At 47.9% G+C, this 11,203-nt stretch overlaps 1 protein-coding gene across 1 annotated transcript in view; it reads right to left on the bottom strand.

The window, feature by feature from the left end:
* Positions 1-341: 341 nt before the first annotated feature.
* Positions 342-11,203, bottom strand: part of UBASH3B (ubiquitin associated and SH3 domain containing B) — a gene marked incomplete at its 5' end in the record, with an annotated part of 21,686 nt that continues 10,824 nt past the window's right edge. The window contains 8 exons of the mRNA XM_009995024.1: positions 342-479; positions 1,309-1,418; positions 1,802-1,908; positions 4,243-4,387; positions 5,075-5,167; positions 7,603-7,725; positions 8,112-8,232; positions 8,639-8,774. Of these exons, the coding sequence (XP_009993326.1) occupies positions 342-479; positions 1,309-1,418; positions 1,802-1,908; positions 4,243-4,387; positions 5,075-5,167; positions 7,603-7,725; positions 8,112-8,232; positions 8,639-8,774 (973 nt within the window). The remainder of the gene's footprint in view (positions 480-1,308; positions 1,419-1,801; positions 1,909-4,242; positions 4,388-5,074; positions 5,168-7,602; positions 7,726-8,111; positions 8,233-8,638; positions 8,775-11,203) is intronic.

The following is an 11,203-nucleotide window of genomic DNA, read 5'->3' on the forward strand; positions in this document are numbered from 1 at the left end:
TCTACTGTGGTGCAGAAGGCAGTGAAAGTTCCTGTTGTTCTCAGAGCTTCATTCAACTGGGGAAATCCACCCCAGCTACTGACTACAGAGAGACTCCTTGCTGTGCCAGAGCTGCAATCTGAATTCTAATTTCCCCCCCCTCAGATCACTCCCTTTTGTATTTGTCTAATAGATGAGAATTTTTGCATGACTGTGGCTGTGAGAGAGATGCTAGAACAGCTGCTTGTGTGATCCACTGAACATAATGTGACTATTTTTCCACTGTCAATAAACACAAGAAGGAAGAGACATTCTCCAATGCTTAGGAAGGCCGTGGGTTTTCCTTGCTCATGTAGCTTTGCCTATTCTTGTAGCAAGGTTTCTCTCCAGTTAAAGCCTCCAGTTGGTCCGTGTGTGAGAGGGAGGATGGGGGGGTCTGTAAGCTGCCAAACACCTGTATCTCCCAGTTCTTCACAGGAACAAAACCCCAAGTATGGAATCTGTGTGAAGAGAGATGGAAATAAAGGCAATGAGCTTGGATTGAGCTGGGCAGGGAGGGAGCTCCCCAGAGGGCTGAAATCTTGCTTCCCCCTCCCCAAAGCCCACTTTCAAAAGGTGATTGAGTGTGTGACAGTCAGACTTTGTGCACCACTGGATGTGCAGAACACTGGGAAAGACAAATTATACCCCTGTAGCCCAGTTTAAATAGGGACCAGTTGGAACCAAAGATGCCTTGTTGGCTGATATGGTCCCAAACCCTGAAGGCCAGCAGGGCTAGGGAAGAGAAACAGGGATGTGACTCTGGCTCAGGTGTCACCAGGGAAAATATCAGCTGGGAATACCCCAGAGGGGGTCTGCAGGGCTGGCAGGAGACAAGGCCATCTTCTTAGTCAGGGCTGGAGTAAAGGGATGAAGGCAGAAGACCCCATGATAATTTTCAGTCCTTTCCGCTGCCAGTTAACAGCTCTTCAGAGTGAAATGGGAAAGGGAAGTGGTGTAGGGCAGAAGTGCCCTGTGATCTGTGGGCAGGGTGTTTTTGGCACTGGAGGGCACTCCAGGAGGCTCTGGGCAGCCCCTGGGATCTAGAGACATCAAGCAGAGTCACTGCAAGTCTGTTTGTGGGTGGGCATCTGATCCCCTGCTCTCTGGCACAGAAGTGACACGTTGAGATAAACCTTTAAACCCACCTGCTTTACCCTCCTGCCTTTTGAAAGGGGTGAAATTCAGTAACAAGCAGCAGGAGCAAAGTGTCCTCTGCCTGGTTAAGCAGATTGCAAATTTGTTTGCTCTTGGTGAAGTGAGCAAGCTTTGCTCCTTGGTGCTAATTACCTTCCGGACCATCTGTACAAAGTCCTTGGAGTTCTGTGGTGAGAGCCCCTGGAGCTGGCAGGTACAGGCCTCCAGGGATGATGCGTGTGCCACGATCAGGATGTTATTTCCTGGAACAAAGGGAGAAATGTGGGCTGAGGAAGGGAGACAAAGCCAGCTTTAGGGACTGGTGTCCGAGATCAAGCAGGGCATTTATAATCAGAATGGTCTGGGTTGGAAGGGAGCTGAAAGATCATCCAGATCCACCCCCCTGCATGGGCAGGGACACCTCCCACCAGCCCAGGTTGCTCCAAGCCCCATCCAACCTGCCCTTCAACACTGCCAGGGATGGGGCAGCCACAGCTTCCCTGGGCAATCTGGGCCAGGCTCTCACCACCCTCACACTCCAGAATTTCTTCCAAAATATGTTCAGTTCATCATATAACAACCCATTAAACTATGTGCATAGGAGGAGAGAGCTGGTCTTGTTTTTCAGGCCTTCTGTAGCACTTACCTTTGCCTTTACATTCACTGATGATTTCTTTTGTCACTTGGTAGCTTCTACTTATGTATGTGTCATAAGATTCAGAAACCACTAACTTGCTGACAGGAATATGAGGTCTGTGAGCAGAAAAACAAGTATGGTGAATTGGAAGAAGTGATAAGGTTAGGACTGATCTGAAAGTATCTGTTTCTTTAACTCATCTGATTCCCCAGGGCTGTCTTGTGTCTGGACCATTATGATGTTTCTTGAATGTCAAGACTCAGGTCTTTATAGAATCATAGAATCATTAAGGTTGGAAGGGACCTTAAAGATCATCAAGATCCAACCCCCCTGCCATGAGCAGGGAACCACTAGACCAGCTTTACCATTTCCTACTCCTGCACTAAGGCATTTCAGGTAGCTGGGAAAAATAGTAACTTCTTCCTCCAATCATAGAATGGTTTGGGTTGGAAGGAACCTTAAAGATAATCTAGAGGCAGAGAGGCAGGGGATAGGAAGCAGAAGGCTCTGTTTTTGTGCTGTGGTGCAAGGAAAACACCCAGCTTTTCCTTCCATCCAGTGATCTGATGTATCTACAGGAATTACCCTGTGAGAGGAGACTGGGAGGGTTGTGTCCCAGTCCCCCACCTGAGCAACTGACCACACAGAGCTCTGCTCTTGTGCTGAGAATAAGTTGTATGGTCTTCCCAGAAGGAATGTATTTCTGAAGCAGAAACTCTCCTGTGGTCCAGCTGCTCTGCCAAGTGTTGGCCATGTGATGCCCCTTCTGGGATAAACACAGTGTAAAAACTTCTATTTAGATACCCTCAGAGTGTTGGGATTTTAGCTGCAGGCCAAGAGGATGCAACACAAGTCGTTTATGGTACAGTTAGATATGGGAAAAAATCCTCTTTTTAACATCTTCTTTCTTTTTCTTTTTAATGTTTCAGCTACTTATTCCTCTTGAGGGTTCTTAAACACCACGGGGACACTGGGAAACACCAGCATTTCTGGTGACACCAAAAACCCAGCCACAAAATGTTTGTCACCAAGGCCACGTGGGTGGAAGATGTGGACTGTGTGTGTGTCATAAATGTTTTGTTTTGATCTGAGATTGCTCAGGCAGTGATCAGGCTCACACGAAGGCAGAAAGGGCTGGTCCCTGCACAAAGTCATAGTGCTACAGACACTGCAGTGGAGGACTAGAAATGTGTGACCTTTCTGTGGAGTTTGCTTCTTTGTGGGAGCTCTTTGAGATCTTGAATCAGAAATGTGAGAGTAGGAAGCCCCAACAGATCAGCTTGTCTATTCTTTGCCATGTGACTGTTTCTGCTGGGTTTTATTTTGCCTTTCTCTGTGCAGCTTACAGGAAAAAGCATCTGTGTCTTGGGCTGAGCAGCTTCCCTGGGGAGTCAGAGGACAGAGTCTTGAGTTTCCCTCCTGTCTCTGGCTCCAGGTTGCTCCCAGTAGCCCCTCAGTGTTTGTTGGCAGGGATACTGGGAACACAGAGGTATGGCCATGTGGCTGGATAAAAGGATAACAGCAGAGGGTGGCAGCACAGGTGGGAGTTTGGGGTGAGGAGCATAAACAGGCACTAGAACTGGTCTGTGCATCCCTAGAGCTGGGTGGCAAAAATTCCAAGCTCTGGGAAGGTCAGCTCTGCACTTTTAGAGCAGCTTTGTCAGGGCCTCTGAAAGCTGAGGGAATTATCTTGGTGTTTCCTTTCTCTGCAAAGCAGGAAGAAAGATTAGTGGTGCTGATCCATTTGCCTTTCAAATGTTTTTAAAACAGATGTTTACTTTGGTTGCTTTCACCAACTGTTTTTAGGCTGAATACTCTGAAAACCTGAGTCAGAAACCTGCAATTTTTCCCCACTAAAAATGTTTCAGAATCAATTGCTGAGAAGTGGTAAATCCTTAGGGCTTTGGTTTTTGATAGAAAACCTCAATTTTGATGCCACAGGAGACCCTGAATTACTGAGCAGTGAAAACATGTTCCCCAGGGTGATACAAAATTTAAAATTAGGATCCATTACCATATTAGCTGTAAAAGAAAAAGAGAGCAGCTTTTTCCTCTGGGGAAAGTGTAAATCAGACCAGGACCTGGTTCAGTCCATGAATGGGATGGTCAGATAACTGAGTCAGCAAAACTCCTTCTGTTAACTGAGCCCAAACTCCTCTAAGGTTTAGGAAAAGGGTTAAACCAGACAAAAATACTTTGAGGATGTCCTGGACACTTCAAAGATGCACAGGATGGAAGGAGAGATGAGCAATACAGTGAGCTGGGAAACTGGGTTGATAAGAAGCCAGTTGTCAGGTCATGTTCACCACAGCATCCTCGAGCCTGCTCCAAATGAATCCTGGGAGCATCAGCAGCATTTCCAGTCACTGCTTACATTTAAAAACTCAGCAGAGTGTTTGCTTTTCAGAGACAAAGTCAATGCTAGACCCTCTCACCCCCCTGTCTGCTACCTGTAGGTTGTATCAACGCTTAGAGTAGCTGCAGCTAAATCCACAGGGGGGATCCAGGCAGGCAGGCTGCTTCCTGAGACCCACTTGGTCCACTCAAACAAGCCTGGTTCTATTCGAATTTTCAGGTTGTTCTCTTGTTGCATGCCTGGGAAAGGGAGAGAGGAGACTGGAGATTAGTGCAAGTAGCTGGGGTGAAGGCAGCAAGACTTGGCTGCTTTCATACTTGAGTTTGATTGTAAGTGGGTTTTTTGTCTCTCTCAGTTGATTACTAGGAGGTATGAAAGTTTAATTATATTTGTATTTGGCATTTGATATTATAGAATGGTTTGGGTTGGAAGGGACCTTCAAGATCATCCAGATCCAACCCCCTGCATGGGCAGGGACACCTCCCACCAGCCCAGGCTGCTCCAAGCCCCATCCAACCTGCCCTTCAACACTGCCAGGGATGGGGCAGCCACAGCTTCCCTGGGCAGCCTGGGCCAGGCTCTCACCACCCTCACACTCCAGAAAATATTCCAGGGAATGTAAACCTCTGGCTGGCAGCTACATGTAATGTACTGAACATAGGCATGGCTGTATTTTAGAACTTTTTTTTGACTGTTTCCAATGCCAGAGCATCTCATTCCTCTGTCACTAGTTCCCTTCCCAGTTCCTGCAGTAAATTATTCTTACTGGGAGTAGCAAGTTCCTTAGTGGTAGCAATTCACTCATGGAAATAACCCTCAGTCTGAATCACCTTGTACTTGGGTCTCCCATGCCCTTTTATCTCCTTGGCAGTGTTTTTATCAGACAGTGAGGAGAATGCAGCCTTTCCTGCTCATGCAGATCTTACCTTTCAGGATGTTGTGTGCTGTCTGCACACACCGCAGGGATGGGGAGCTGTAGATGTAGTCTACAATGGTATTAGTTTCTAGCAAGGCTTCACCTGCAAGCAAGTTTCAACACTCGGTGAATAAAACCAGATCAATGATGTTGCAACAGCAGCATGTCTGCCCCCCAGCAAGGAGCTGAAGCAGCTTCCCAGTGTCTGTTTTGGGAATTCATAGAATCACAGCAGGGTTTGGGTGGGAAGAGACCTTAAAGATCATCCAGTCCCAACCCCCTGCATGGGCAGGGACACCTCCCAGCAGCCCAGGCTGCTCCAAGCCCCATCCAACCTGCCCTTCAACACTGCCAGGGATGGGGCAGCCACAGCTTCCCTGGGCAACCTGGGCCAGGCTCTCACCACCCTCACACTCCACAATTCCCTCCTCATGTCTCACCTCAATCTCCCTCTTCCAGTTTTCATCCCTTCCCCCTTGTCCTCTCCCTCCCTGCCCTTGTCCCAAGTCCCTCCCCAGCTTTCCTGGAGCCCCTTCAGGCACTGGAAGCTGCTCTAAGGTCTCCCCGGAGCCTTCTCTTCTCCAGGCTGAACACCCCAACTCTCCCAGCCTGTCTTAAATAAATGTCCAGCTTTATTCTTTAATTGGGAAGAGAGGGGAATATCTAGGACCTGCTTTTTGCCTCCTGTATCCTAATGGAACTGTTGGGGTGTGGTGCAGCTCCCAGTGAAGGCAGGGAAAAGACTTGCACCCACTTTAGATAGATCCAGTCCAATGTTTTTCTGGGACAAAACACTGAAGTGACAAGAAATTCATATTAATGAGCAGCAATGGAGTGATTAATTTTGTTTAACCCTTTCTTTGTCCAACCCGTGTTTGTGTTGGGGATTGCCCTGACCCAGCTGCAGGCCCTTGCACTTGGCCTTGATGAACTTCATGCAGTTTGCAGGAGCCCACTTGTCAAGCCTGTCCAGGTCATTCAGAGTGTGCTGGGCCCTGGGAGAGCTGTGGAACCAGGATACATTTTTCTGTATGAGTTGCTCCCCTTGTATCTAGGTATCTAACCCCCCTGCAAAGAAATCACTGCAGCTTTTCCTCTGTTTCTGCTTCTCTTTGTTTTAGCCAAAAAGCAACCAGTGTGCTGAGAAAAATTGTGGAGAGCTTGAAATGAATTTAATTCCATTTATGTGCCATAAATCAGAATGAGTCAACTTAACTCAAGCCCAGCTTAATTCAATTGGCTGGATTCTTTGCTGGTATAAATTACCATTTCATTACACAGGTGGAAGATCACTGAAAATGAGATAAGAGTCAACCCCACTCTTAGGGTTATTAATATTTTTGCAATGCCTGAGGGAGCTGAATGGGAACATGAATCTGCTCAGCTCTGCACAGACGTGTGGTAAGAAAGAGTTGTATTTTTGCTCTATTTGAAGAGGCAGGACAAAGATGTGGGAGTAAGGAGGGGTTCTTAACCTCAGCTTCTTGTGTTTAATGATGGTTGTAACCATGTCAAACAGATCTATAAATCTCTGGAGAGAAGGGGGGTAACTGAGCAGGAGCAGCAGGTCTCTCTCCCAGGGAAGGTGCGTGTTTGCTGGAGTGTCCAGAGGAATTCCAGCTCCAGCAATGCTCAAGGTCAAGGCTGTGTGGCTGCAGATGGCTGGCAGGTCACATCTGCACTTGTGTGCCCAGCCCCATGTGATGCTCCCAACCCAGTGGGCTGTGATGATTCCCAGCTTTGCCTTCTGTTGGGTGCACATTGTGGCCAGGAGGCTGAGCATCCTGCTGCTGCACAGGCATTTCTCTTTGTTTAAAAAGCAAGTTTAATTTTAGCTGCCCTAGTTTGAATGTGACCAGCACCAAACACTCTAAAATCTGAGAAAATGCCAAATGTTGCTCTCTGAAGCTGGTGTCTTTAAGGGGTCTGGCTCCCTGAATCCCAGTGCTCAGCATGTGCTCCTTGGCTACCAAATAATTTGCTCTCTATGCACAGAGCAGAAGTCTGGGAGGAGGATGGAGGGGTGGGAGAGCACTGGAAATAATTTGGACTGTGTTCTTGCCACATAAACAGAAAGCCAGACAGGCTGATAAAAGCATCATTGTGTAGCAAACTGCAGATCAAGATTTAAGATTGTCAAAATCAAGGGGAGAGCATGTTTTGCAGGAGGTGACAGTCACACTGCTGCATTTCCCATCAACATGGGTAATAACAGCATCTTCCAGGGCAGCACGTTCCCAGGATGGTCATGAATGCTCTTCAATCCCAGTGCTAATGGCTCTGATTTCATAGCATGCCCTAGATTTTTGTGCTTTGCCTTCTCTTCAGCTGCAGCAGCTGAAGGAGACAAGGTTTCCTTGGAAAGAGGAGGCTTGCTGGGGAAGGGGAAAGGGCTTTGCAGAGTTTCTTGAAACATCTAAATCCCATTAATTCAGGGCACCCCACTCTTTTGGTTTTGGTCCTGCCTTGCACTTTCCCTGGCTGGGGGTGTGGGAGAAAGGTAGGAAAGCAAGTCCCTGCCTGCTGAGGACAACTTACCCACAAGCCTTGCTTGTGTGCAGCCCAGCACGGTGATGGGGGCATCTTTTTCATAATCCCTGAAACCACCACTTCTTTGAGGTAAACTGTGAGGCATGTTCAGGTTGCTGCGCATGTACCTGCCTGGGAGGGAGAGGGCAGAAGCAGTTGCTGCAATCAGTCAAGCAGAGAGAGGCAAGGAACATCATGTCTGTCTCTGCCCTCTTTCACCACAACCTCCACACCTTGCAGGTCCTGCCTCAGCCTGGGGGTTAAGCAGTTTTTTTCTGGGATAAAACCATCAGGAAGCTGCAAAAATGAAGTATCAGTTCAAAATCAGAGAATGTTGCTGATGTTTGAGAAGTTACTTTTGAGGACTTTTAGTGCCTCAAAGGAAAATAATTTCCATCCCACTCGTAACAGCTCAAACCAACACTTTGTGTTAGGAAACCACAGCTTCCATCTAAGCTTTGCCCCAGGCAGTTGCCACTCTCCTTCCTTCATCTAAAGACCCATGGGAGCCAACTCACCTTTGGCATCAAAACACTGTGACAGCCAGTACTTCCCAAACACAACATCCATCCTTTCCCCATGTCTGCAGACAAACAGGCAGCGTTTCTGAGGCCCTGGCTGGCTGGTTATTCTCAGGGGCTGGAAGAAAAATTACAGGATGCTTGACCTTCATGTCAATACAGGGGGTTTTCTGAGATCTGATTTGCTAACAGGAAGCAGGACCTGGTGCTTCTTGCTTTACCCTCATGCAAATCTGGGTAGAGAAAACTCTTCTGAAGCTGGGAAATTTATGCTCGTGTAAAACTGCTACAGTGAGCAGAAGACAGGGCCCTGCCACCCCATGCTCAACACAGATTTGAGGACTGTGATGTCTTCTGTGCTTGTGGTTAATCATGTTGTTGAAAAGCTTGTAGAGAACTTGAGCTTGTAACTTGTGTTGCAGGCAGTGAAAGGAGACCAGAGAATGAGTTGCTGGGGAAAGCCCAGCTACTGGAAACTTGCCACTGAGATTGTGTGTGGTTAATATGTGTCTGTGGGTCCCTACCTGCACGTTCTGGCAGATGATAGTGAGTGGTCCTGCATCCCCAGGCCCTTGGTCTTCCTGTTGTCTTCTTTCCAGAGCTCCATCAGTGAAGGCTTGCAGGGATGGAGAAGATGTCGTATTCAAAATTGAGTAGGACCTGCCAAAAATAGGAAGATGTTGGCTTTGGGAATGTCTTGGGCTTTGTGTGCCCAGGTTACAGGAAGGACATTGCTGCAGTCTTCAGGAACTGATGATTACTGTTATGTTATGCCATGATTATTTGTATTTCAGTGCTGCACAGAGAGCACCTTGCTAGGTGATGGACACAGATGAAGAAACAAATTGCATCTCAACAAGCTTTCTGTTCCCTTAGAAACAGTTTCTCAGAACAGCAGTTCCCAAGGCACTGTCAGCCCTCAAATATCCTAATGGAAAATGCCAAGACTTTCCTCACAGCCACAGGATGCTCCCTAAGACCTTCTGGGGACCAGCTGCACATCACTGAACATGGCCTTGTGGACCCACGTGTGGGAACTAATGGTTGCAGAGGGTTTGCACTCACCTTTGCAGCATGAGCACAGCCCTACCTCTCCTGCTGGGCAGGTTTCAGGCTTCCTGCACACAAAATAGCTTGTATTCCCTAGCAGGGTCACCTGGCATGTTCAGTCTGGGTTGGTTCTTTCTATATTTTTCACTCTGTTCAGTTTCCCATCCACAGAGGGAATTTGCTCTCACCAGTGCTTCTTGTTCAGTGCAGCCAAAGAGATTTAATAGATCCCATTCTCAAGGGGCTTATCTAATGATGGTCCTTCTGAATAAAGCTCTCATGTCTAGACATCCAAGGACTTTGACGAAGACCCTCAGGAGTAAATCCCAACAGGCAGTTCCAGAAGCTGCAGGGACCCTCTGCTGATTAGGGAACATTGTGTGGGTGATTAAAGAACCCACATTGTCAGATAATGTATATGGTCATTTACTTTGACAGGAATAGTTGCTGTTGCTTGCACTTTGCAGAGCCTTAAATATGTCAGAAGTTGCTTCCTGACTAGCACCTAGTTAGGATAAAATCTCAAAGGGGTTTCTAAGCTGTTAAAATAACACCAAGTGCCTCCATCAATGGAACAAAAATAGGTCATCTGCATTTTGGTAAGGAGCTGATCTGCAAGATTGTAGGATTTGCACCAGTTGAAAGAAGAAGAAAAAAATCACATTGTTGGTCCCTTATCTGGTGGAATTAGGGTACCAGGGTGAGACTGAGGTGCTGGCTCCTGCAGGCAGGTGAAGGTGCCAAGCAGAGCCAGGGTGGCAGGCAAGAGGAGTGGGAGGTGAACCAGCTGAGCTGGGCACACTCTTGGTCCTGGTCCAACAGCCTGAGGCAGCAGCCACCCTGGGCACAGCCTGCTGGCAGCAGGTGACCTCTCCAGCCTCCTGCTCTTGCTCTTTCAAACCTGACCTTCTAGTGTTACCCATTCTTGTAACTAGTTATTTTATTCCTGGTGAGTTCCCAGTAAGGGCTGTGCTTGTTCCAAGGATCTGTTCCTCTCACTGCCCAAATGCAGGCAGGGCAGCAAACACCTCTGAGTTGGGCATGGTACAACAGGGGTGGTGGATCTTGAAGAGCAGTTAAATGAAGGCAGGAGAGCTTTGTGGATAAGCTGAGGGAAATATTACCTGGTGCTGCTGTGAGAAATGCTCTCTAACCCTCCTCCTCAGAATACACACGTGTGATCTAGTGCAGGCAGACAATGCTTCCAGCTGGCAGCATAAGGCCAGTGCTGGTCCAAAAGCTGCCTGATTGCATTAGTGTGTGCCAAGCCCAGGGCAGCCAAGCCCTGAGCAGGGAGCACCAACAGACATTTAGCTCTGTATGAACTGGTCAGCTTGGAGGGCAGGTGCAGCCAGCACACACACATCCTTGCTGACCTGAGAACTTGGATATCCCAGGATGAGAAGCATCTGAATTCCCTCTCTATTGCTGTGCAGAGAGGATCTCAAACCTGAGCTCTGTGTCTTTACTTCTGTGTTGCAGCTTCCAGCCCCTCGTCCTGTCTCAGCCCTTTCTTGCTTTGCCTTTTAAGGACACTGGTCTGGAGAATACCAAGGATTTGTTTGGTCATCCCTCTTCCCTTTACCCCCAGGAACTGCTGCACAATTTCTGAGACCTTCTTTCTCTCTAAGCCCTTATTGAAAGGCCAGGAATGCTGCACTATCTATTTATAGATGGTAGGATTTGCTGTGAATGATGATGAGGCAAAGACACACAATCCTGCTGTGTCTGGAGAGGAGCCACCATTCTGACTTCAGTGGTATCTCCTTGATGTTGCTGGAAAACAGAAACCACTGAAGCTATTTCAGCTGAGTCATCTTCTAAGCATAGGTCATTGTTTGGAAGCTTTTCCCAAAGGCTTGTGGTTCCTCTCTGCTTGGCAAACAAAGACTGGAGGCAGACAACAACATCTACTGTCTTCTGGCTGATGCCTTCCCTGCTGTCAGGGACTCTGCTGTGGCCCTGCAGGGAACGTCCTCCCAGGAAGGAAATGACACTTGAAGAATGGAAATGGGTTGGTCCCTAGCTCTGTGTAGGGA

The sequence above is a fragment of the Chaetura pelagica genome, unplaced genomic scaffold (assembly GCF_000747805.2).
Source record: "Chaetura pelagica isolate M959 unplaced genomic scaffold, ChaPel_1.0 scaffold113, whole genome shotgun sequence".
NCBI lineage: Eukaryota > Metazoa > Chordata > Aves > Apodiformes > Apodidae > Chaetura > Chaetura pelagica.